Raw genomic sequence first — 27,495 nt, forward strand, 5'->3', positions numbered from 1 at the left:
TGAAAACAAGTTATAAGACTTTTAAATTTTGTTTCCCAAAGATGTAGACTTATATTGAACACTGGCTTATATCCAGTCCCAGGTCAGTGGACCACTAGGTTCTCAAGGGAGACAGGAATGACTGTCAAGGAAAGGGGAACAGTGAGTGTCCCAGTGACCAGAGCGGACTAGACAGTGTAGACTGAAGACTGATCACAGCAATTAAATCTTTTCTCTCGTTCATCTCCAGCCCCGTCTTTTCTAGTGCTTTGAGTTCCATCTTCAGCAAGTGGGACCTCCCTGTCTTCACGTTGCCCTTCAACCTCGCCGTGACCCTGTACCTGGCAGCCACCGGCCACTACAACCTCTTCTTCCCCACGACGCTGGTGGAGCCTGTGTCATCAGTGCCCAACATCACCTGGTCGGAGATTGAGATGCCCTTGGTGAGTTGCCAACGGCAGGTGTGTGGGGGCCTGTTTCCACTGCAGCCGTCTCAGTCACCACTTCGTGGATTACTCAGGCTCTCAGTTTCTCTGCACCTCCAGTGAATGATGCATCTTAGCAGAGAGGAGCACGGGAAAGGGTCACTGCCACTTCCATAGCTTCTTTCCATAACCCCCTACTGGAGACCTTACATGTGCCAGGCTTGTCATCAGGCCCTGGGCATACACAGAAAATAGGACAACATCCCTGGCTTCAGAACACCTACAATCTGCCCAGGGAAACAGATGATAAACAAGGGTACAGATAAGGGTTAGGCTGGCAATACAGAATGGTGGCTTTGAGGGGAAAATATTAAATAAGATGAATAGGTGGGTGAAGGGTCAAGGCACCGAAATAATATTTAAAATTAGGAATTTAAAGATATTAGCAATAGGAGAATTTCCTGGATGTTCCGTAATTAAGACTCCAAGCTTTCACTGCCAAGAGCCCAGGTTCGATCCCTGGTTAGTGAACTAAGATCCCACAAGCCACGAGGCATGTCCCCCACCCCTGCCAAAAAAAAAGATATTATCAATAGAAGATGGGGGTAAATTTTTGTGTATTTTCCATATCAGTGGCTCTCAAGCAGGAGTGACTTTTTTCCCCTCTTAGGGATGGTGAATGTCTACAGAAATGTTTTAAAAGTCAAAACTAGGCGGAATGTACCACTGGTACCGGACCTCCTACAATGCACGGCCCTCTCCCCACAGCAAAGAACTAGCCAGCCCAGAACGTCAGTAATGTCGAAGCTGAGAAACCTTGCCTTATGTCCTGATATCCACAAATAGACAAAGGCATTTCTTCTACTGATCTCTAGAAATCAGAGATGAAGGGATATAATAAAAATCTCACACAAGATTAAATATATAGAACTGTAAAATTTTGACCTTGTTAATGTGTATTAATGGACAGCCCCATGGACTGTAGCCCACCAGGCTCCACTGTACATGGGGATTCTCCAGGTAAGAATACTGGTGTGGGTTGCCATGCCTCCTCCTGGGGGATCTTCCCAACCCAGGGATCAAACCCAGGTCTCCCGCATGGCAGGCAGATTCTTTACCATCTGAGCCACCAGGGAAGCCCTGTTAATGAATATAGGGATAGCTAACAGCTTACCCTGAAGCAAATTTATTATGTACCAGATACCGTTCGAAGCCCTTAGCTTACTAACTCATTTAAACCTCACCATAACCCAATGCTAACTACCATTTAAACCTCACCATAACCCAATGCTAACATCCTCTTCTGCAGATGGGAAAACTAAGGCACAGGGAGGGTTAGTTGCCCAAGATCAAGCTGTAGCTGGTGCTTCAAATATTGTTCACAAAATCTGATATCTGAGCCCTCCCCACCCAGCCTGGCCCTGCATCTCGATGTGCTTAGTGTGGGGCTAGGTGTGACCCTGGTGCCAGGCGGTGGCACGCACAGCGCAAGCCCTGCAGGCTCGGCCACACCCTGAGCCTGAAACTGTCGGGAAAGGAAGGCCTCCCCCGACCCTCATGGCAGACGCCGCTGCCAACAATGCCAAACTTTTTTTTAAAGTTTTTGTCTTGTTAGAAGTTTTATCTGGGGCTGGGGCTGGGGCTGGAATGGGATCAGAGGCAGGGTTAGGGCCTAAATCCAAGGCAATGGAAAAGACAGAGCCCTATGTTTAAGTGAAAGCCCGCTTTCTCAAATGGAAAACTACTGGGGTCAGAGCAGGAACAAAACGAACTGAAGGATCAGCCATCTGCTGACTGGACACACTGCCTCAGGGCACAATCTGCTGTCCCTGAGCCCTGCGGGTGAAGCTGGTCTGAGTGACAGCCACAGGGTATGCGGTACTGCAGGAGAAAAAGGCCCACTGAGCCCCCGACCCGCCCTGCGTGGTGAGGTTGTACCATCCGGTGCTGAGAGACCAGAGTAGAGACAGCCACGTAGAAGAGATGCTTCTTGTTCATCTTCAAACAGTAAAAAGTACTAGGAGTCAAACCCAGGTTCCCTGAGGCCCAAGCTCACCCTCTGAGCTCCCACGCACCGCCTCTCTGACCACTGACTCCTTTCCCTCTACACCATCCAGATCTGAGTTTTGACCAATCAGTGCCATTTCTGTCTTTCTCTTTAAAACAATGAGGCGAGTGATTTCTGTTTTGTTTAGCTGGCTTGTTGTTGTTACACAAGAATTATCCAGAGTACAGAGAAGGCCGGTCCTTAGGAAATTTCCACCGCACACCTGACTGCCCTTTGCACCAGGGTGTTGGCTGTAGCTTAGAGAGCAGCATGGACGGGTCGGGGCCCCGGTTCACCAGGCTGAAGTTTGGATCCCAGCAGAGCTTCATTCTAAACTCAAACTTTACTCCAAGGCAGCTTGCCCCCTCATTTTTCTCATTCTTGCCTCCTTGGACTTTAAACCTGGCTTCCCAGATGGAGCAGAGGTCCCTGGATTGGAACAAAGGATTTTCAGGGTTCCTTTAAATAAGATAGGGCCCACACCCTGTGATTTCTTGCACAAGTCTATAGGCTCTGGACCAAACAATGGCTGGTGTTTAAAAGGCCACACATTCAGAGGCAAGAATAGACATAGTTAAAAAACTGTCTGGGACACCTCAAATTCTCTAAAGAAATCAGACTGACTCTAGAATTAAATCAAGTTGTTAAAAAGAACAAAATTTCATCAAAGGGAGAAATGCAATGAACTCCCTACATCTACAGTAGTTGATGACTAATCGTTGGTCCCCAAATTCTGTTGTAGATTAGCAGTACCTGGTGCTCTGGCCATGCCCCCTCACACCACTTAGGATGTCTGGGGAGGTGCTAGGCATTAATATTTTTTAAAAAGATCTTTAAGTGATTTCAATGTTCACAAAATTTGGAAACCACTGAACTAATCCACACTATTTATTAAGCACCTTTTATGGCCTCAGCTAAAGGAGTCCTGTCCTCAAAGAGGTCACATGAGCTGGTAATGGAGGAAGGAGTTGGCAGAATTTTGAAGCTGGAAGATCGTTAGGCAGCCTCCTCATGTTACAGAGATGGTCACACACAAATTTCTGCAGAAACCCCTAAAAGCTGGGGCTCATGACTCTGGGCCAGTGTTCTCCCTGCCCTGTCAATCTCCCTCTTTTCCTTTGTCCCCTCAAAGAACTTTTTGCCAAAATGTGGATGATTTGGATATTTTTTAAAAAAGCTATCTTGATATCACTGACAAATCAATCATCTCCAGTTCCAACATCTCCCAGTGACTCTCAAGCCCAGGGATACGGTGCTTCGTGATGTTCTCCAGATATTTCTCATGCTACCTGTCTGCTGAGTGCTCCTGGAGAGCAGGGGAAGTGCTCCTCTTCCTTCCCGGGCTCCCCCATCCCCGGGGTAGCACCGAATGTGAGCAACAAAGAGACTATGGGTCAGGCTCAGAGGCTATAGCCTGGGATCGGCCACCATGAGCTGGGTGATCTTTGGTCAAATCATTCATCAAAATGGCCTAGACAGAAACCAACACAATTTTCTGTAAAGCCATTACCCTTCCATTAAAAAAATGTATAAAATTTTTTTAATGGCCTAGAATATTTCCAGAATTCCTGGAATATTTCTAGGATTTCAGAAGGTCTAGAGGAAGCCCCGTTTTGCCCTGAAACCTCCCAGTGGCAGTCCAGGGAGGCACCCTGTAGACCCCCAAAGCAAAAGCCACATGTCCCTCAGAACCACCTGGCTCCAGCCTCTGTGCTGGGGACCTGCCCAGTTTTGCATGAGGGATGCTCAGATGCCTGCCAAGTGGTGGAGTGAAGAGCGATTTGTTCCAGCTCGTGCCTTCCCTTCCACATTCTCCCACACGCTCGCGGGCACAGCAATCCTCCCATTCCACACCATGACCCCCCCCCGGGGAAAGGCTCAGTCCTCACCCTGAGGCTTGGTCCTTGTATTATCAGCCCACACTCCACTGACCTGGATTTTGTTGACTTTGCAGCTGCTACAAGCCATCCCTGTCGGGGTCGGGCAGGTGTACGGCTGCGACAACCCCTGGACAGGTGGTGTGTTCCTGGTGGCCCTGTTCATCTGCTCACCACTCATTTGCTTGCATGCAGCCATTGGCTCAATCGTGGGGCTGCTGGCAGGTAGGCCAGGGCGCCCCTGGCTCAGCAGGGGTCATTTTCCTGAGGTCATTTCTCCCAGCACACAGTAAAGAGTCTAGGCTTACTATCTTCTCTGAAGTTTTTAGACACTGTCAGGGCTTGTGACTCATTTTTTCCTTTCTTGAGTCTCCAAAAGATAGCAGGTTGTATAAAGTGAAGTCGCTCAATCGTGTCCAACTCTTTGTGACCCCATGGATGGTAGCCTACCAGGCTCCTCCGTGCATAGAATTTTCCAGGCAAGAGTACTGGAGTGGGTTGCCATTTCCTTCTCCAGGGGGTCTTCCCAACCCAGGGATTGAACCTGGGTCTTCCGCATTGCAGACAGACACTTTACCATCTGAGCAGGTTGTATGGGGAGATGCAAAAGGGCTGAGACCTACTGGCCTGTAGCCCCTGGGAGCTGAGGGGTGGGAGGCAGAGGGGAATCCGGTGTGGGTGGGGAGCACTAGCAGACCCAGTGGGGTATAAACGACCTAGCACTTTGAAATTTTGACTAAGCTAACAGGAAAAATTTTCCCAAGAATTGGATTGTCATTTGACAAATGTGATTTAATTTCTACGTAGGTGTCTATACACACATTCACATATGTAAACAAAGAGAATAGAGTCAGAAATGGACCTTGAGTGCTTTGGGAATAGGAGCCTGTTGACTTATCCCAATATTTTTCAAAAATTTCTTGGAAGCACAACTTTAAAAAAAGTTATTTGGAAATAATTTCAAACTTAAGAAAACTTACAAAATTAAAAATAGTCTGAGAGACACCCACAAATTCTTCACCCAGATTCACCTGCTGTTCACATCCAACCCCTTCTGCTGTCTCATTTCTCCGTCTGCATGAATCTATATGTGTCTAGACTTAATTTTTCTCAACCAGTTGAAATCTTTCTTGCTAAAAATGCAGCTGATCTGGCCAAAGGAGTGGGGAGGGCCTGCAGCCCCACCTCCTTGGCCCACCCTCACACTCACCCTCACCCTCACCCTCAGAGGTATGACCAGAAGTAGTCATACCTCTGAGTGAAATATTTGAAAAACAGTGGAAACCACTGCTCTTCCCCCACTGTTGCTTTCCTAAGACCAGATGCCCTTTGTAGAGGCTCCTCTGATGAGCAGGTACTGGGTAGGGGGGGGAGTCAGCGACGGGAGGAAGGGCACCTGGGGACTGGCACCAGCCAGGGTGGCCTTTGTGCTGTGACCTCGAATCAGCCAGAAATGCAGTACCTTGTCCAACAGCCCTGACGGTGGCCACGCCCTTCAAGACCATCTACCTGGGCCTCTGGAGCTACAACTCTGTCCTCTCCTGCATCGCCATCGGGGGCATGTTTTACGCCCTCACCTGGCAGACCCACCTGCTGGCCCTCGTCTGCGGTAGGTATCGGGGAAGCTGGCAGCCAAGCCACTCTGCTGTTCCTTGCCCTTCCCCACTCCCCCGGTTGTGGATACCCATGGTGGATCCTCATCAGTACTGAGCAGTAATGATGGAAGGACTGTGGCTGTGGTCTTACCACTAAGGGATTTAGTGGGGGTACCCTAAGAGCTGGGGATCTGAGGTTCTTCCTCTGTCAGCTGGCGTCACCACCACTATTCCTCATGAAGCACTAAAGTTCATGAGGAAATCACACACGCATTTCCTCGTGTGCTAGTGGCAACGTTCCTGGCCTCAACAACTGTTCTCACTCAGCCGCTATCGACTGGGCACCGCCAAGTGCTAGGGCCCCGGCTAGACCTGGAGGACACAGACCACATCCTCACGAAGCCATGGTCCAGCAGAAGAGATGTAATCGCCCAATACTCAGGGCAATTGTCTGTGATATCTAAAAAGACCATTGGAAAGAGCCAGTGAGATGACGTGCCTGGGAGGGCTGAGGTCCCAGAAAATAGTCACATAGCACTAAAGGAGCTGATTTCCATTGAGTAAACAACGTGCTGTGTGAAGAGAAATGGACCACAGGCATGATTCTGCACCCCAGGGCCGCGCTCTGTGCTGGACAAACAGCACTCATTTCATCCTGCCAAGGCCACTGCCAGGCATGGATTTTAGCCCCATTTTACAGGTGAGGAAATGAGACCCAGAGGGGTTGACAAACTTGTCCAAACACAACTATTGGTGGCAGAAGTGAGATTCAAACTCCAGTCCCATCAGCCTCCCTGTCCTGGAGTTGCTTATATCCTCTGGAACCAACAGGACACTAATACGCAAAACTAGAGACAAGTGAAGGGTATAATATCATCCAGAAGGGCTTTTTTGTTTGTTTTCCCCCAGTTAAGTGTGGGAACTCGAAATGCCTTCTGTGTCTCTTGTACCCGCCTCAGCATCCAGCTGGGGTCTGGACTTGGAGCCAGTGGGCTCAGCAAATATTCACCAAGTCAAAACTGCCAGGTATTTTGAGGATGAGACTGTAACTGTCTATGATCCTCAGAGAGATGGCCGATTCCTATGGCTGGAACCACCTGGGAAGGCTTTGGGAGGAGGCTGGAGCTTATCTCAACCCTTTCAGGGTGGGATTTGGATAAGCAAAGACAGGGAGGGGACAGGTGTTCTGGACAGGGAAACAGAGCAAACAGAGGCAGAAGGAGCTTGTCCAGAGGCACCAGGGCTGTGAATGAGTTCCCCTCACTGTCCTGGGGGTCCTCATCTGTGGGTGAAGCCAGGTGCCTGGCTCAGGGACCCAACATGGTCCAGCTGTGAGGGGACTTGGTGAGGGTTCCATAGCATCACAGCAGCTCAGAATCTTGGACAAGAGGGACTTTATTCAGAGTTCATATAGTCTGACAACTCATCTGTCCAGACAGACAACCACCCAGCCATCCAGTCTGTGCTAGAGCATCACCAAGGGCAGTGTGGAGTAGTAAACGATGCTTATTGACCCCTGGCTCTATGCAGGGCTACCATGGAAGTGGGGAGGGGATAAAGGGATATGCAAGCTTTCATCTCTAACCTCAGAGAGCACACAGCCCAGTGAGAGATGGGTCACAAGCAAACACGCCAGATTTCAGGGTGTGGGGCCAACACGGTGGCACTGGGGCCGGGGTGGAGCCCGCTCTTAGGGAAGGCTGGGGATGGGCCCTGGGAAGCTGACTCCTGATGGTCCTTGTGTCTCCACAGCCCTGTTCTGTGCATACATGGGAGCAGCCCTCACCAACATAATGTCAGTGGTAAGTCTGGGGTCTCCTGACACCGCCCTAAAGTGCCCCAACCCAACCAGGGCTTCAGGACATTTGGAGTCTTGTGAGTGGGTTCTGGTCACTAGCACTCCACACAACAGCCTGGTCAAGGTTTATTCAAGGTTTTCCCAGAGAAGGACTGGCCCTGGCATATTTTATGTGCCTCTGAGGGGTGTGTTTGTGTGGATGTGTGTGTGAAAGAGAAAGTGTTGTAACTAGCAGTGGAGAATATGGGTGGACAGATGGAGGTACTCATGTTTAGCCGGAAATGAGAGATTGTCTCTAGGGGATTTTCAGCTCCATCATTAGAAGAGTCTGATTGTCCCCAAAGGGACCAACATTTCAGATTCAAACCAACCATTCTGGCAGATCAATCTAGAAGCCAAGGGGAGGGTTGCTAGGAAGGCAGTCACTGGGGGAGGGTCGCCACTCTTAGCCCCTTCCGCATCCTTCTCCTGCAAGGTCCCAGGAGCCCAGGAACATTTCAGATCCCGGTGTTCTTGCTTTCAGGTTGGTGTGCCGCCAGGCACCTGGCCCTTCTGCCTCTCCACACTCACCTTCCTGCTCCTGACGACCAACAACCCCACCATCTACAAGCTCCCACTCAGCAGAGTCACCTATCCAGAGGCCAACCGCATCTACTACCTGACAGTGAAAAGCGGGGAAGAAGAGAAGTCCTCCAGTGGTGACTAGCCAAGTTATAGGCAGAAATGCTCTTTGCCTGGACCGGGGTCTGCTCCCTGTAATCTCAGCTCTGGGTCAATCAGCTGCAGCACTCACTCACTTTGCCTCTCCTCGCGCCTGTGTGGAACAAAACACACCTATACCTCCCTCTCCCTGACATTGATTTTCTCTCTCTGCCCAAATCGCCTTAACTCTCCACTGTACACTGTTAGAAGAAGTTGGTGATGAGTTCCTGGTATTAGTAGGAAGGCATGTATTTTCAACGTCAGTGACTTAAAACAAAACCATTCTTTGTATTTAGTCTTTTGTAAAGGTGATTCAGAGATGATCTTCTTAGCAGGTTTAACTAAATAATAGAAGCTATGAAATTAAACGTGCTGAGTGGTTCCTGAGTGGGTGAAAATTCAGGGAATGCAGATGCCAGAGTGCACAGAGATAATGACTGGTGGGTACATACAGCTTTACATAAAAGAGAAATTTCAGATAGAGAAACACAGTTTGAAAGTCAAAATGGGGACAGTTAGGGCATTGAACGTGTCTAAATAGGGACTCAGACATTCAGGGGTCAGAGTAAAGGGCAAGAGGATATTCTGTAGCAGGAAGTAATCAGTAAGTTAGGCTCCTACATGACTCATGATGAAAGATTGGCATGTCTCACTGCAGGTCAAGCCAGCGACTTTGAGCAGGGAATTCAGTTGAGGAAATCACCTGAGCTCAGTATGTGAGAGGTTGGAGAGATCTATTTCATTTCCCAGTTTGCCTGTGGGTGTTGGAAGCTTTATGAGATTTATGATACTTAAATGGTTAACCTTGAGTAGAAGAACAAACAATTATCAGTGAATTTTGTAATTTGTCTTCCCAATTACAGGCATTAACTTACTCTCAATCTTTGTTTAGATACAGACCAGGGGTTGTCAACCTTGTCCTGGAAAGTGTCAAATTTCAGCTCTGGAGGCTACACAATCTCTTACAAATACTCAAGCCTGTCATCATAGAGCAAAGTAGCCTTAGACAACATGTGAATGAAAGAGGGTGGCTGTGTTCCAACAAGACTTTATTAAGCGAGAAGCTAGATTTGGTCCACAAGCTGTAGTTGCCTGGGCCCTGCTATAGACGATCAATACAATAACGCTCAGGGTCTGGAGATCCATGTGTGACTTAGGAGCTGGTGGGAAGTGGGCAGACTCAAAGGACACCACCAGGATCTCTACATCAGACAAAGCCACAAGGCATTTACATGCTGGGCAATAGTGTAAAGAGTCTTAGGATATCGAGGGCACCCGAGAAAGGGAGATCAGGGTGGCAGGAAGCAGGAAGATCTGCCCTGAGGCTCTTTCAGGGACTGACAAGCCCAGTGATGAGCACCAGGGGGCGCAGTCTTACACCAGCCCCTCCGTCCCCACAAGGGTCTAGGAACCACCCCTCAGGCTCACCCTCTGGGCTCCTCGCTGCTTTGCCTCTGCCAGTTCACCACCACGGGAGGAAGAAGAAAACTGGAGCCCTTCGGTGCAGGGTTTCTAGGCAAGAGGAGCAGGGAGGCGCTGGAACCTCAGGGCTGGAGGGAGCGCGCAGGCCAGGTTGTGCCACCATACTGTGACCCAAGACCTCCATTTGGAGGAAGAGGACTTTTTGTTTCCTGACAGGCTTCCAGAGGGGGCTCCGTCACGTATCCTAGCAGGAGATAGAACCAGAAACCCTATTCGTTCATTATGGGCAAATTGTGGGAAATCCCCTGTTCTCTCCATTAAGCCCTGAGAATCTCCACCCAGAGCACTGGATCTGATGGGAACAGTCCTTTAGCCGTGCTTCTTATTGGATTCTCAGGAGAGGAAGACTATCTGGATATGAAAAATGCTTTCAGCTCAGTTGGACGAGATTCTCTCTCCCCTTCCTTCTCTTCCTACACCACTTCTTGGTTTGTCATTTACAAGGTAACATGTGGGTCACAGTTATCTGGGTTGTTTTCCCCTCCCAAGTTCCTGCTTTAATTCCCCCACAAGAATTAAAAGTTAACTGTGTTGCAAGCTGCCAAACTTGTTCAGAGAAAAATGGATAAAAGCTAAGTTATTCTGAAAATGGAAAAAGTGTGTCCAACAAATCTGGAAAAGCCACACAGCCCCAGAAACTCTATAATGCAGTGTGATCAAGATGGCCAGGTATTTATGCACGAGTAAATGTTTTTACACATTATCTGCTAGTATGATGTAAGAAAAAATTGGACAAAATGTATTATTAATCAGTGAATTACCTTGCCTCTGCCAGTTGTACAGGAACTATAAAATATATATATTTTTTAATCCTTTGAGGCTAAGATGCTGAAAGTTGATGATGTTTTCCAAATGTGGTCAAACAATCTCCTCTTGAAAGCAAAACAAGTATCAGTCATTAAGCCAGACTGGTGGACAGAAGCGGCATCTCTCTCTTGGGCATGGCTGAGAGTGGGCAGAGGTGAAAACCCTCTAAGAAAACTCTGCCCAGCGCAGGCCACTGTCCACAGGCTGTGGACAGATGTCCAGAGGTCCTCTTAAGTAGTCCAAACAGCCCCAGCACCTGAGAGCTAACTCCCTAGTGTTATCTTGTCCCCCCTTAACCAGAGCTTCCCCCTCTCCTGGCCCTGAATGAACATGTTGAGAGCCCTAACCTTGCAGATTCTCCCCACCAGCATGGGGCACTCAGAAGCAGGCCTCCAGGAGGGAAGAAGGGCTTCTGGGAACATGTCATAGCTGTTTTCCTACTATCATCTCAAACTACCAGCAGCAGCTCTTGGATGTACAAATGATATAGTGAATGGTGAAGTCGCTCAGTCGTGTCGGACTCTTTGCAACCCCATGGACTGTAGCCTACCAGGCTCCTCTGTCCATGGGATTTTTCCAGGCAATAGTCCTGGAGTGGATTGCCATTTCCTTCTCCAGGGGATCTTCCCAACCCAAGGATCAAACCCGGGTGTCCCACATTGTAGACAGACGCTTTACCATCTGAGCCACCAGGGAAGTAAAAATGATAGTTGAATATAAGTGTTTATGGTTGAACAGAAACAAACTACTACTCTCTGAAATTCAAGAAAGTAAGAATGTATGTGTGGAGTGGATCATGGAAAAAGCAAGAGAGTTCCAGAAAAGCATCTATTTCTGCTTTACTGACTATGCCAAAGCCTTTGACTGTGTGGATCACAATAAACTGTGGAAAATTCTGAAAGAGATGGGAATACCAGACCACCTGATCTGCCTCTTGAGACATCTGTATGCAAGTCAGGAAGCAACAGTTAGAACTGGACATGGAACAACAGACTGGTTCCAAATAGGGAAAGGAGTTCGTCAAGGCTGTATATTGTCACCCTGCTTATTTAACTTATATGCAGAGTACATCATGAGAAACGCTGGACTGGAAGAAACACAAGCTGGAATCAAGATTGCCGGGAGAAATATCAATAACCTCAGATATGCAGATGACACCACCCTTATGGCTGAAAGTGAAGAGGAACTCAAAAGCCTCTTGATGAAAGTGAAAGTGGAGAGTGGAAAAGTTGGCTTAAAGCTCAACATTCAGAAAACGAAGATCATGGCATCCGGTCCCACAACTTCATGGGAAATAGATGGGGAAACAGGGGAAACAGTGTCAGACTTTATTTTTCTGGGCTCCAAAATCACTGCAGATGGTGACTGCAGCCATGAAATTAAAAGACGCTTACTCCTTGGAAGGAAAGTTATGACCAACCTAGATAGCATATTCAAAAGCAGAGACATTACTTTGCTAACAAAATTTCGTCTAGTCAAGGCTATGGTTTTTCCTGTGGTCATGTATGGATGTGAGAGTTGGACTGTGAAGAAGGCTGAGCACCGAAGAATTGATGCTTTTGAACTGTGGTGTTGGAGAAGACTGTTGAGAGTCCCTTGGACTGCAAGGAATCCAACCAGTCCATTCTGAAGGACATCAGCCCTGGGATTTCTTTGGAAGGAATGATGCTAAAGCTGGAACTCCAGTACTTTGGCCACCTCATGCGAAGAGTTGACTCGTTGGAAAAGACTCTGATGCTGGGAGGGATTGAGGGCAGGAGGAGAAGGGGACGACAGAGGATGAGATGGCTGGATGGCATCACCGACTCAATGGACGTGAGTCTGAGTGAACTCTGGGAGTTGGTGATGGACAGGGAGGCCTGGCGTGCTGCGATTCATGGGGTCGCAAAGAGTCGGACACAACTGAGCCACTGATCTGATCTGATGTGTGGAGTTGGGGAGGGCGGGCTTTAGCAGAAGTGCTGTCTTAAACTCTTTTTTCCCTAACAAACCCCTTTCTCCCTCTCTCCACTGTCTCCTCCCTCTGACCTAGCCATCTCTCCCACCCATTTTCATCTTCTGTCCTACAACACTGACAAATTCTACTATCGTTGTGAAACAGTGTTGTTCTGCTGCATTTTTAAATGGTCAGTTTTAATTATCTCTCCAGTATCTTCTATGATAACTGACATAATCAAAATCTCTACTTCAAACAGGGAGCTTGCTAGGAAATAATCCATTTTCTTTAGTTTTAAAATTTTATTGCCAGAATATTATTCATAATGTTCTTGTGGTAATTTGTATCTCTCCGGTTATCTGCGACTTTGTCTCCTTTTTCATTTCTAATCTTATGTAATTTTCTCTTTCCCTTAGGCTTGTGAGGGGTTCATTCATTTTATTGATTTTTTTCAAAGAAGCAGTTTAGAATTTATTTGTCCTTTTCTACTCATTTCGATTTGTTTTTGTTTCCTTTTCCTGTTTTCTTGTGGTTTATTTAAATGTTCTCTTCTCCTAATGTTTTTAAAATTAATATAAAATTCCCTTATTTTAGATCTTTGCCGTTTAACAACAAAGACATTTAAGTCTATTAATTTCCCTCAGTTACAGCTTTAGCTGTGTACTATAGGTTTTGGAATAAAGTGTTCTGTTTTCATCGGTTTTAAAAGTTTGTTATTTTACTTTTTATTTCTCTTTGAGGCAAGAATTTTTGAAGAATGTATTTCTTGATTTCCAGCACTTTAAACTTCTTGATGTTTTTCATTTTCAGCTTTCCATATCTACTTTTATAGGATTATGAGCAAAGAATATGGTTGGTACAATCTTTATTTTCAAATGTTATGCATTTTTCTTTGTAGCCAAGTATATGATTGATCTTGAACATACAAAACGCAGATTTTTTATCTGAAGGAAATGTATATTAAGTTGATTTATTAAGTGCATCATTCAACTCTTCTATGCACTTATTTACTTTTAGTCTATAAATCTTAATTCTGAAAAGGGTTTATTAAAATTCAACTATAATTGTATCAGATCAGATCAGATCAACTTTTTTTGTATTTCTGAAATATTTGTCTCATATATTTAGCAGCTACATTGTTTGGTACCTATGGACTATAATCATACAGTATATGATTTTTATTTTTTATCTTAAATTTTATCTTTTACTACTACAGACTGCCCATTTTTATGCTCATTAATGCCTTTAACCAAATTCTGATTCAGTTGACATTGACACTGCTGAATCCACTTTCTTTCTGGTATTTCCTTATCCTTTTATTTTAAACTTTATCATTTCCTTTTAATTGTATCACTTTCTTTTAACTATTTCTGACCTCATTCACTCATTCATCCAGAAGAAGTTGTATGAGGAACTATTTTAATATCACTCAGGCCCCCTTGATAACAAACCAGGAAAGAATCAGACCATTTACTGCCTTCAAGGAATTCACGTTATGGGGATTTGCCTGGCCATGTGAGTAATCTTACTTGAGAGGATGTCACCACAGACTGCCTGAGCCACATAAGGTCACAGCACCAGTTTCATGATTTTGAGTGGTGAATGAAATTTCTTGTTGGGTTAATCTTCTGTTTAGGAAAAGTATCAAGCATTATGTTAAGGGTTTCAGGAAAATGTCTATGCCTCTTCTCCTCTTGTTCTTTATCTTGTTATTACCTGCCTGCCCAAACACTCCCAGCTGTCCCTTCAGTTCAAGTTAAATGTAAACAGTTAAAATGAAAACTGTTAAAATGTAAACAGTCTTGGGAAGGTAACATAGTAAGCATGATCAATCACTTGCATCTTAGGTTGAAGGAGTTATTTCTGAGAATTGGCTGGATGAAAAAGGAGAGGAGAGTACAAAGGAAAAAAATGGTAGCACATTTTGAGAGTGTCTTTGGCAGGGGAGAGCATGCTGAGATGGGGCCAAGCTGGAGGAATGAGATATGGAGGGCCTCTGTTCCATGACGAACTGTTGTATTCGGCTTAGAGAAGAGAAGAAATGCCTGGGGCCATGACTGTGGAAGAAGTTGTCATTTTACTCAACAGTACTTCAGAGCATAGAATAAGGACCACTAGATGGAAGTGATAAGCAAACAGACATTGAACCAATGGAAAGGGATGCTTTTTCACAATGGAAGTTGCCTGAGAAATGGTTGTCCATTTCTGGGTGAAACTTTGGGTTCAGGAGAGGGGCAGGAGACCTATTAGAGATGCTTGCTTTTAGTAGGGGTAGACCAGATGACCGTGGCAGCCTCTCTTCCAATTTCAAGTTTCAGTGATATTATGGCCTTGAGTTCCTACAGAGAAATAAGGAGGAGGTATCATTAAGGTGATAAAAAGTATGAACATGAAGACAAATATATCAAAAATATACCGTTGCTGCATTTATAGGTTTTCCTAGAGCTTGACCGGTTAGCCATTTGCTCAGTCTATCAAAATGCTCAATATGGCTACTTGTGTGGATGCAACCTGAGGGAGCAGCATCATTTAACTGTGCCTTTTCCTTGACTTTCTCATCTTTATCACTTTCCTCTCTCCAGGGATTCCTCTTCTGGTCAACCCTATAAGATCTGCCCATCAAGAAACTCAATCTTCTTACATCTGTGGCTACATCAAATCTGTGTGTTCTTTCTGTACGAGTCTTGAGCTTTGTCTCCTTGGGTCATAAATGTGGTAAGGGCCTGGGGACAACTATTAATATCATCTAAAACCAGCTAAGAGTTGGCAATTTCAGTGTGGTTTATTGATTTCCACTCAATAAACCACAGTCTCATCTGGCAACTTTAAAAGGCATTCACTTTTTAATATGAGATTTTTCAACTTACTTGGCTTTTCTTGCCTCTTGTGATTCAAAGAAAATAGAAGAATCTGTAGGAAACAATTCTATTCCTAGTGGAATTAGAATTCCAAGGCCCCAAGGAGGGAGGGGGGGGACATTGCTAGATAAGTCCTCTTATTATCTGTGAACTGGTAACTAGGAGCCACCAGCCCCTCCTCCACAGGCTGCTGAAACTGAATGAATCAAGGAAGTAACTCTCCAAGGAGCGTCTAGCTCAGCTTTCATTCATTCCACAGGACCTCTAGCCTTTTCCCTGGAGGAATCTGACCTCCCCAAGTCTGGCTCCTAGAGGTCAGTGCAGGCTCCTGACCCTACAAAGTTGGAAATGCAGAGTTGAAGCCATGAGCATTATGAAGAAGATAGTTCTGAAGTAAATTCTGATTGACCAAGCCCACCAGGAGATAATAACCGGTACCCATAAATTATCTTGGGGATCCCCCAGTATCAAGCTGTGGCCTTTGGTGAGACCCTTTGGCGGCAAGCATCCACCCCAGTCTTCTGCTTTCCAGGAGCACTCAATTGCCCCTCCCTAACCTGGTGTGTGTGACAGACACCACTCATCTGAGGACGCAGCTCCATTTGGCTCCTGAGATGTGGGTGGATTTCCTGGATGGCTCCTCCCTCCTGAGTACTCATTTCCTGTCTTTTCTAATTGGTCATATGTTGTTCCTGGGTAGCATCTCCCTGTTACTTTCAGATGCATACGGGGCTGAAGTGAAGAATGCACCACTGGAAGTTCAGGAGTCTTCAGGAGAGGCCAGAGCAAGAGAGGGCACGAGGTGGGCCTCCTGAGTTTAGAGAACAGCAGGCTGGGGGACAAGGAGCGTGTCATCAGCAGATGGCCACAGGCCCTGAGCTTCAGCACCAGAGGAAGGCCCCGTGTGGGAGCTGAGCTCCAGTCAGCTCCCCACCCCTCCCTGGAACGCGGGGCTCCCCCCGCTCGTCTCTTTGCTTTCCTTCCTCAGAAGGGCCCCCTCACCCTGTGATCAGGACCCCTCTCTGGCAGTTCCAAAACACCTGGCCTGCTGGAAAGGGGGCCTTTGACGTCAGCGGGGAGTTTGTCTACTCAGGTGTAGCTAATATCCTTGGTGTGAGTTCTGTTTCTGAACTTGGGCAGCCACCTCACACCCTGTCACTTGAGGGGGTGGGGGTGATACGCAGTTGCTGCTTGACCCTTCAGACTCACAAAGCCAAACAGAACATGTTTGGATTGGGCCTCCTCCCCAGACTCCAGCCCACCAGACCCCCCCAACCACCACCACGGCTGTCTGGGACCCGGGAGGGTGGCTTCCCTCATATATAGAGCTCAGAGTCCTTTCTGGAGACGGGGGTTAGGTTGTGCCCTCCTTACTCTGAGAGGGCCCACCAGGACCCGGTCAGCAGAGTCAGAAGGAGGAAAGGTGTAGAAATTTCCACAAAACCAGAAAGAAGGCATCTAGTATTAATTAGGCTGTGCAGAAATATCCATCTAGAAACAGATGGCAATAACATTCCTCGGCCTGTGCCCTGCCTGTGTGGGGGATTAAGGAAGTTCATTGAGGTGGGAAGGCAAATTGGCCCCTGAGGAGACGACACTTAGGTAATTGCCTTAAAGGCATATACTGGAGCAAGAATTCTAAGGAAAGGGGTGATTGAAGGTGATGCCTGAGGAAGGACAGAGAAACTACCTCCAGGCAGTCCAGGCTCTGCCCCTTTAAAGGAAACCTGCCTGATGGGGGCACCATGATGGCCAAGGCCAGTCTTCCCCAGGGAGTTTAGGAAAGTCAAAGAGTGAGCACGCTGTAGGAAGAGCGCTCCTTTTCTCTCCCTCTTCTGCCATATGGTGCCCTTCCTCGAGTGGAAGCCAAGCACCAGGCACAAGGTGAGGAAACACGAGGGGAATTTATAGAAAGTCAGCCAGAGGATGAGCTGGCGGGCTGTGGGAACTGAAGAGGTTCAGTTTTAGGGAGAAGTCCAGCGCCTGAGTTGAGGACCAGAGACACCACCCAATTGGAAAGAAGTTTCTTCCCAAATCCCAGCGGTCTGGATTCCTCCAGACCTGTGCAAGAAATCCAAAGGAACTCAGGTAAGAGGTCTGGGGGAGAGAAATGAATCAGGTAGACCCTCTAGCTGGGCTTCCCAGGTGGCTCAGTGGTAAAGAATCCACCTGCCAATGCAGGAGACTCTGGTTCGATCCCTGGGTTGGGAAGATCCCCTACAGAAGGAAATGGCAACCCACTCTAGTATTCTTGCCTGGGAAATCCCATGGACAGAGGATTCTGGTGGGCTACAGTCCACGGAGTCACAAAGAGTCAGGCACGACTGAGCAACGGAACAACAGACCCCCTAGCCAATAGGGTCATCTCTCTGACTTTTCAAAGAAACAGAAAAAAGAAAGGTCAGTCTCTTTCTGTTCCTTTTCCTGCTGAGCTGCAGAAAGACAGTCCTGGGAATGGGGGCCCTTATTAAGAACTCCAGAGAGAGTTCAGATCCTGGAAGCTTCAAGCTGGAAGAGCTCTTAAATAATTCTATTAATAGTTCAAACCCCATGAGGAACCCCATGGCTTATCCAGGAAACTGTCCAGGTGATAAATGAGCCTGGTCAAAAGCCCAGGTGTCCTAACTCACAACACTGAGCTCTTCTTGCACATCTGGTGATGGATCTAAGTTAACCCATCAGCCTCAAATCCCCTTACCACCTACCTGTTCGCTGGATGAGCCTTCATATTTATCATCCTTTCCACAACTCTCCAACAACAGCTCTGACATCAGTGTGATTCCCAGGGCAGCCCCACGTTGAGCTGACTGTGAGATGCTAATGAGGTAGGTTTGAAAACCTTGTTCCCAAGAGTCCTCATCTGCTGCTTCCAGGGTGGAGGTACCTGGTCCAGAGGCACCTTAGCCTCTCACCTCAGGTCCTATACTCCTTCCACAGACATGCCAGTAGAACTAGAGCATCTCAGTATCCACAGACATCTTCATACAGCCCATCTCCTCAGTGGCCCTCTCTTTCATGGCCATCTGAGATTACTTTAGACATGTTCTGTGTAGCTACAGAGTGATGTTTCTGGAAGATAGGCAGCCATTCCATAAGGAACAATGTCTCAGGACACTGACATTATCTGATCAGAGAATGAACAATCTGGTATGGCATGTGATCTCCTCAAAACTAGCGCTGAAGGATAGGAGCCTCAGTGAACTTGCTGAGATTAGGCAATCCTGGGACTTGGAGAGCCCGTGGCCAGTCCTCTGCCTGCTTTCATGTACCCTTTCTCTCAGGCTTGTACAGCATCCACACTCTCCTTTAAAAGGGGAGGGGAAAATAAGTTTACTCTCAAGTGCCAACTATATCTAACTGGTATTGGTTGTCTGGAGATTTGTATTAGAAGGATTCTGAGGCTGTGTTGAAACTTACTGGGAAAGAGGTCTATGATCAGTTAGCTGTGTTTGCCACAGACAATGCAGGGAAGAAGCAGCAGAGAAGGGAAACATTGCCATAAGAGAAAAAGCAGGTACACAACAGCCCAGAATTTTCTTGGCCTGTCACTGGATAACACAAATGTAATGGCACAGGTGGATTCTTTCTGTTTGTTTTTGGTAACTTTTGTTACTCCTTTTAGGATATGAAATACTTCGTAATTTTTTTAAATAAAAAGATCACAAGTCCATTGATATCATTTGCAAAGGTTCCAACAGTCTGTAAAACATCTATATTGCAGGAGTAAAGAATCAAAACCAGGAGGTTAAAACATAGCTCTGTAACTAATCAGCTATTTGGCCTCAGGAAAGCTGCTTTTCTCTGGGCCTCAGTTTTGTTTTGTTTTGTTTGCTAATACCTAGATCCAAATTCTGGAGAAGGAAATGGCAACCCACTCTCCAGTGTTCTTGCCTGGAGAATCCCATGGACAGAGGAGCCTGGTGGCCACAGTCCATGGGGTTGCAGAGTCAGACACAACTAAGTGACTAACACACACACAGACCCAAATTCACTTGGTTATTAAAGACTGATAGTTCCAAGTAGTTTCATTGGATTGTAAAATTTTCATGTACATTGTAACTATCAGTATAAAACTCCCCCGTGGCCCTAACTTCAAAAGATGGATCTAGAGTACCTTGTGCAAAGAAACAGAATGATCCGTGTGGCCATATAAATCAAGGATGGCTTCACGGAGGAAGTGGAACATAAACCAGATGATGAAGGCTGAACAGAAACTAGGCAAGAAGAGGCAGAAAGGGCCAGAGGCAAGGCGAGAATGCCAAGGCAGGGTGTGTGTTGGGCAGCAAAGGATGAGCGGGACGATGAAATCAGCAATATTGTAGAACAGCTGGAAAGCTTGGCTGAGCAGTTTAGGCATTAATATACCCTTGGCAATAGGGAGCCATGGGGATTGTTGAGTGAGAGAGTCACGTAATGATATGCCTAATAACTGAAGCACAGAATGGATTGAAAGGAGGGAAATTAACAACACAGACACACGATTCTGAGGTGTGGCCTGGGTGTGAATAGGGGAAAGAGTGAAATCTCACTCAGAGGAAGGTCAGTCAGATGTTACCCCAGTTACCGATGGGGCGCTCTGACCTTCACACTCTCCTCAACCTCATTCATGAGGTTGTTAAAAGGTTAAACGAGGTTGAAACAGGCACCAACTCATTTATGCTAGTTAATGTCTTCATGGAGTGAGACAGAGACTCCAAAGTTCCCCGGTTCCTCTAAGCCTTCCTCTCCGCTTCTATGAGGACGTGGCTACTAGAGGAAGGACTGGATCAGAGGTCTGGACTGGATATGCTGAAAAGCCTTTTCCAGTTAACGTTCAATGCCTCTGATAGTTAATAGAATGATCTTTGAAAATGTCAACTAAACACAACTTCACAGAAAAAGATAACACCTCATTTACCACCCACAAATGTCTGCATCACACATACACACACGGCAGCCTTGAAAATTACACATCACAGCGCAAAGCTCAACTTCTGCATGGGGAAATGTGTGCCCAAATCGTGGCCGAAGTGTTATCCTGTAGCGCTGGATGTAGGAAAAAATCAAATTATATCCAATTGTCGCTTCAAAAAATATCCTTCTGGTGTAGTAGCTAGGAAACTGCCTCATGATGTTGTGGGAGTCTCTGCCACAGTAAGCTAGAGAAATAAGAGAACTAGGGATCTATGGAGAGATGATGAAAGGGTCTTTACAGTAGGTTCCAGATCCTCTGTACGTTGGACATTGCTAGTGATAGATGGTCGGAGAAGGCAATGGCACCCCACTCCAGTACTCTTGCCTGGAAAATCCCACGGACGGAGGAGCCTGGTGGGCTGCAGTCCATGGGGTTGCTAAGAGTCGGACTCGACTGAGCGACTTCATTTTCACTTTCACTTTCATGCATTGGAGAAGGAAATGGCAACCCATTCCAGAGTTCTTGCCTGGAGAATCCCAGGGACGGGGGAGCCTGGTGGGCTGCCATCTATGGGGTCGTACAGAGTCAGACACGACTAGAGCGACTTAGCAGCAGCAGCAGCAGTGATAGATGGACAGCATTGGCCCACCTCCAGGAGGCAGGAAAACCTGTTCAAAACCTGAGAAAGACAGCTTGTAGAAAGTGTTCAGGTAGAGACTTGTTTGAGTAAAGGTTGATTATTAGTAAAATAGACTAGATCATTCTTTCCCTTCTGAAAGATGTCATATATGATTTGGGTTTGGTTTTTTTCCCCCTCAAAGGAACTTTAGTAAGCTTCAAGCTTCAAAATTGTATCTGACAGGTGGGGTCTTCTGTAAAATGACTTTTACCCCTGATATTTGAACAGATGGCATTTTCTGTGTGTTAGCAATCAGTAGACACATAGATACTATGGATACTACTCTCCAGGGGAAAAAAAAAAGTGCTTTTAAGCAAATCATGTGGCTCATGACTGTTCTTTCCTTCTCTGAATCAATGAGAGGATAGCATCCCTGGACTCTTGCCTCTTAAGACACAAGATGCTGGCAATCCTTGAGGGCAGGGACTGTGCCCCTGCATTGGACAACCCCAGTATGATGCTACCTGCACTGGGACACTTAAAAGTCTGGTTAGAGAAGGAGCTAACAGCAGTCCCTATGCCAGGTGGGCACGTCAAGGAGTTACTCAGCTGCTAAGGTTTGCCTGCAGATTCTTGAGGACAGAGCTTCCCAGAACATGTGTAGTTGGGCCAAGAGAGCAAAGCCCTTGGTCCTCGAAGAAAACAGAGGGGGCCTGGCATGGCCCAAGTCCCCAGGATCAGGCCATAAGCATCACCATCTGTTTGCTGCGCTGTGCCACACAGTGCTATTTTTTGTGTGCCATGATGTTAGGGGGAAAGCCGAAATAAACCCCCAAAGTGAGTCACTGTTAAAAAATTTTGTTCTTGGGCTTTAGAACACCCAGTCCCCCACCTTCCAAGCAGCTTGGCGGTTTTCAGTCATAGGGTATAACCTCTTGCTAACCAAAACAAATCTTATGGAGCAAGATTTCTGTCTCCAGTGGCCTGTTTCATGCTCTCTCAATAGCTGTGTTCTTCCATCCACTCATGAAGGATTTCTGGTCCTCTGATTGGTTGGTCACAGGCGGCCCATCACTTTATCACATCTATAAATTTCTCTCCAGGCAGTGTTGGAAACAGTCAGCTCTTGCCCATCAGTTTCCGAATCTCTACACACCTCAGCCATCACCATCGTGAAGCTGTAGAAGGCTCTCAATTTCAATATTTACCAAGCACTTAACATCTACAGTGAGATATATTATTTCTTTAATAGTTCATACCCTGAAATGGTGGTTCATACCCAGCCAATGGTGGTTCATTATACCAGTCAGAAATTAAAATGTCTAGGGTAATTATCCCTCATTAACATAGTCAACAAATACTTCTGAGTGCCTACAATATGCCAGGATCATGCTGGGTGCTGGGGATGCCAAGAAAAACCACTGTAAGGGGAAAAAATGGGCTGTCAAGGATCCTATGAGGGTGACAGACAGGAACACGAGGTAGGAGTGGGTGCTGGTATGTGTAAGCTGCCAGGCCTGGCCTGACATGAGGACCCACTCTGCCCAGAGCACAAGCTGTTCCAGGGACATGGCCTCCCCGAGGAGCCGGCTCCCTGATGTCAGCATTGCAAAGTTATTCTCCCCAGCATTTTTCGAGCATTAGTCTCATCATTCGGAGAAGGCAATGGCACCCCACTCCAGTACTCTTGCCTGGAAAATCCCATGGATGGATGAACCTGGACGGCTGCAGTCCATGGAGTCGCTGAGGGTCAGACACAACTGAGCGACTTCACTTTCACTTTTCACTTTCATGCATTGGAGAAGAAAATGGCAACCCACTCCAATGTTCTTGCCTGGAGAATCCCAGGGACAGGGGAGCCTGGTGGGCTGCCGTCTATGGGGTCGCACAGAGTCGGACATGACTGAAGCGACTTAGCAGCAGCAGCAGCAGCAGTCTCATCATTGTAACAACGTGAGAATGAAATAGGAGGTACCCTCCAAAATACCTGTCATTCTGTTTAGGCTGGGTTTGCAAGGCCAGTCCTATAGGGTCTTTAGATCTCCTTCTGAGTACCACCATGCTTGCAATGGGGGAAACTGTCAATGAAATTTGGTGACTTGCAAAATGCAGTGCAGAAATGAGTGATGCTGGTTCCTGGCCAGCATTATCATTGTTTTCTTTTTTTCCCCACCACACCAATGGAACATTTCTTTCTAGAGCATTTGATAGATGTGTTCATGATATCCTTGAAATTGCCTTTATCTGTTATGAAAGTCCTGAGAATCTGTCCCAAAGGTAGTGGTAAATTTCTATCACCTCAGCTTTAAGTATTTTCACAGCCTTGGGAAATTTGTTATTTTGTCTCCAGTCTTCCTTGTGGCACTTGTTCCCACCTGCCATCCTCATCTCTTGGCCAGCACATCTGGAAGAGTGGTCACCCTCCCTGGGTGGTCAGTCTGTGGCCTGAACTCTCGTTCTGCCCACAGGAGACCAGAAGCAACACTGTATCAGACCACATTTGGGGCCACCTCCCCGATTGCCCAAATAAGAACAAAACGTGGGTTCAAGGAAAAGAAAGATACTCTCTGTTTTTGTTTTTGTGGCTGGGACATCAGTTCTAGGAATGCATGGTAATATGGACCCTGATCTACTTTCCTGGATTCTGAGCAGGCAGCACAGTCTATTGATAAGAACTGAAAGCAAAGGGCCAGGGCAGGAAAGGGGAGACAGTTTTTCTATAGATCAGCAAACTGGGAGCCAGGAGACCTGAGAGCAACTCCCGGCTGTGCCATAATTAATAACTTGGGAAGTAGACTGTGATTTTGAAGATCCATGCAATTCTGAGTCTCTGATGCTAAATAAGGTCAATATATTTCTCTATGCAGAGGGTGACTGGGGTGTCAGCATATGAGGGATGAAAAGCACTGGGTGGGCAGAGGTGCCCTTCCAGCCTTCAGATGTGCCCTGTGGACTGGCTATGGAAGAATGCCCTGCTTTGTCAGATGATGCAGTGATACCCTCTGGGTCCCCATCCCCCTGCACAGCACCTGCGGAGGTGCCTTATTCACTTGTGTCTGACGTACCAGAGCTTCTCCAGCCTCTGGAGTTAAGGCTCCATGGTGACCCACAGGCAGGATGCTGAGTGAAATAGATTTTTCCCATCCCGAGCCTAGAGGGGAGGGTCATGTTTGAAGTTTCATGTTTCAATGTTTGAAGTTTCATGTTTGAACTTTCAGTCTGAAACTATAAACAAACCTGTTTCCTTGCTCATGCACGTGCCCCATACTCTGGTTGCTGATGCTATATTCTCAGCTTTGCTAAAGCTGTTTCCACATGAGCAATGTGATCTAGACCAGTTTTCTCAAACTTTAATTTGCACACAAGTCAGTTGGAGATCTTGTTTAAAAAAACAAACTTATTCCAGTTCCTGGGGTCTGAGATGGGAGCTAAGAGTCTGCATTTCTAACAAGCAGCCTTGGATGTCCGTGAAGCCAGTCCACAAACCTGACACTGAGCAGCAAAGATGCAGAGAAAGGAACTGAGGGCTGAGGGCCATGTGACTCACTGTAGAGTGCTTCAGAAATCACCAGAGCCTAAGTTTTCCATCTTTCGGAGATAACAACGCCCCAAAAGTATCCAAAGGTAAAGACAGTGCAAGAGCTCTCCACTATTCCGGGTAGCCATTTGATCATCTAACTCCAGAGTTCACTGGAACCAGAAGCAGACAGTGTCAAAACTGCATACCTTGGGGACCACCAAGTACCCAAATTAATCAGCATGGGGCACGCTTCATAACAAGCCATCAGGTGATCTGATGCTGTCGATTCTCAGGCCCCACTTTGAGAAACGCTGCCTAGGTGGTAAGCTACTCTATTTTCACCGCGGGTTTCTAGTAGCTGATCACAGCCTCAGGACTCTTACCTCCCACAGGGCAAACCAATGTGCCCAGAAAGCACCCGGGGAATCTGGTTGGACTGTGGATTCTGATTCCATCAGTCTGGGTGGAAGCTCAGGTTCTGCATTTCTAACAAGCTCCCAGAGAAGGCTGATGGCGCTGGTCTGGGGACCACACTTTGAGTAGCAAGGCTCTAGATGAGAAGTTCTCAGCTCCAACTGCACATTAGGGTCATCTCTTAAACACCATTGACATTAAAATTCTGACTTTTAAAATTGGTCTGGGATGGGAGTCAGACATTTTTTAAGCACTCAGGTGGCTCTTATGTGCAGGGAGCATTGAGGACCCTTCCCCACACACACACACTCTCTCTGCAGCAGATGGAGACCAGGGCACTGGCCGAAGGACGGGAATGGGCAGTGGGCTAAGGTCCATCATTCACACTAGTCCGAAGCCCAGTGAAGGAGGCTTAGAGCAGTGCCTTGCTGGGAGAACAAGGCAGGCTGGCCCATCCGTATCTTGACATCGATAGGTATCTCTGATGTGGTTTCTGTGAGGAAAGGAAGTGGAAGTTTTAGCAGAAAGAATGGGAAAGAGGGCTTTTTCCGTAGACACTAATGCAGTCACTACTGCAGCTCGGACTGCACTGCTCCTCCAGCTCTGCATGAATTTCCCAGCACTCTCTGCCTCTGGGGGTGGACCAGGGTGGGACACTGACCTGTCTCGTTTTGCCCCTGGCCAGGCAACACTGAGGCAGAGCCACCCTCCACGAGCCCCAAGGCGGATGAGGGCTCGGAGGCCGTGCTCCCCAAGCCCAGGAACGTGTTCCATATCGAGTGGTCATCCATCCACAGGAGAAGCAAAGGTGTGTGCCTCCCCCCATGGCTCCCCGGGGGCCTTAGACCTTTTCACCTCTAAAATGGGGACCCTGGCAGCACCTCTATCACAGGCAGTGGGGAAATCTGTGAGGGTGAGGTTCATTCTCGTCATCCCCCAACCTCTGACTTCAGCCATGGGTCTCAGAGTCTCAGCCAGGGATGGGGAGACGGGAACTGAGACAGGCTTTGTCAGTCTTGGCCAGGAGGGTTGCAAACTTGATGGCACATTGGAACCACCCACATCCCATGCCCAGAAACGCTACTCTAGTTCATCTGGGAGGCAGCCTAGGTGGCAGAAGAAGCTTGAACAGCTCTCTGTAAGGCAGCTGCCTGGTGGCCTGGTGGTTAGGATTTGGTGCTTCCACTGCAGTGGCCTGGGTTCAGCCCATGGTTGGAGAACTGGTCTGTAGGCCATCAGCAGGTGTAGCCAAAATACAAAAAAATAATAATAATAATTAAAATTAAATAAAACATCACATTTAAAATGATCCCCCAAAAACTGCAAATTACAACCACGATGTAGTCATGATGGTCACGCTTCTAGAGATAAAATGTTCTCTCCTACAGCTGTGAGGGGAGGGTCTCCCAAAGGCCAAGAGGAGGTCCAGAGTGCAGCCAGTCAGGAAAGCCAGAAACCTGGATGCTGGGTGCGGGGGCAGGTTGGGGCAAACGGGGAGGAGGCAAGGGAGGGTTGGAGGGTCTCCAATCAGATGCAAGGTGGGAGCAGTCTCATGAAGGCCTAATTGTGCCCCCCAGAGAGGACCCCTTTGGGCCAGAAGTTTGACAGAGCCCCCAGGGCATTCCCAAGGAACAGAGCATAGTTTGCTTCCCAAAGTTAATACTCTCCCTACAAACATCTTCTTAGGATGGTGTTGGAGGGCTGGGGTAAAGGAGGGCCTGGCAGAGAGCCCTGCACTGAGACTGGGAGAAGTTAGTAGGAGCTGCTGGAGAGCTGGCATTTCAGACAGAAGCAGAGAATCTCTCAGGATATCACACACACTGGCCTCAGAGGCTAGAGTATCCTCTTTGCTTCCTGCTCTTCCTTTCAAACTTCCTTAATTTGTTTCCCCCAGGTAGTGTAACTTCCCAACCACCACACTGGTATTTGCAGTTCCTGTTCCTTCAAACGAGGGGTCACAGGGCCATTGGTGCATCTCTTCTAGTATCTAAGTGCCCTGAAATCTCATAAATGCGGACTGAATGGCCAATTGTCTAAAGATTCTCGGCATCTAGAGCTCAGACTGCCATTCTCACACTTGACCACAAGAGGACATCAGAGCATCAACAGCAAAACTTCCAAAGGCCTTTCATGATACTTAAACACTTCTGAAATTCCTCATCTTTACAAATAGATTCTCTCATAGTAATGAAAACACTTACAATGAATTTTCTAGAATAACAAGGACATGTCAAAATCTGTTTTGAGTTAACAACATGGGTATCCCTTGTGTTAATCCAACCAGCCACTGCTGCTTAAATATCTAAAATTCTGAGACATAATCCTAAAAAGACCAAAGCAGCTTAGGTCATCCAGGTGGGAAGAGTTGTAGTAAAATTTGAACACAGACCTTGGATGGTTTGGGCAGCTTAATGCTTTATGAGCAACAACACCTTATAAATACCAGTCTTTGTGTCATGTAGGGAAAGAACCCTGGGTTCAGGGCTCATGAGTAGCTCTATTTGCTCATCTACAAAACACAGGAGTTGAGTAAAATCAGAGC

The 27,495-nt window shown here is 47.0% G+C and overlaps 1 protein-coding gene across 3 annotated transcripts in view; it reads left to right on the top strand.

The window, feature by feature from the left end:
- The window catches only part of SLC14A2 (solute carrier family 14 member 2), a 506,674-nt gene that overhangs the window by 462,284 nt on the left and 16,895 nt on the right, over window positions 1-27,495 (top strand). For 2 of the 3 annotated variants that reach the window (XM_015460105.3, NM_001144102.1), the window contains 6 exons: window positions 230-422; window positions 4,406-4,553; window positions 5,803-5,937; window positions 7,676-7,725; window positions 8,245-8,419; window positions 25,639-25,761. In XM_015460105.3, coding sequence (XP_015315591.1) covers window positions 230-422; window positions 4,406-4,553; window positions 5,803-5,937; window positions 7,676-7,725; window positions 8,245-8,419; window positions 25,639-25,761 — 824 coding nt within the window. Of the gene's footprint in view, window positions 1-229; window positions 423-4,405; window positions 4,554-5,802; window positions 5,938-7,675; window positions 7,726-8,244; window positions 8,420-17,473; window positions 17,595-25,638; window positions 25,762-27,495 lie in introns of those variants that run through there. The other variant, XM_015460107.3, reaches the window with a different exon arrangement.

Source organism: Bos taurus, chromosome 24 (genome assembly GCF_002263795.3).
Source record: "Bos taurus isolate L1 Dominette 01449 registration number 42190680 breed Hereford chromosome 24, ARS-UCD2.0, whole genome shotgun sequence".
In the NCBI taxonomy this organism is placed as follows: Eukaryota; Metazoa; Chordata; class Mammalia; order Artiodactyla; family Bovidae; genus Bos; species Bos taurus.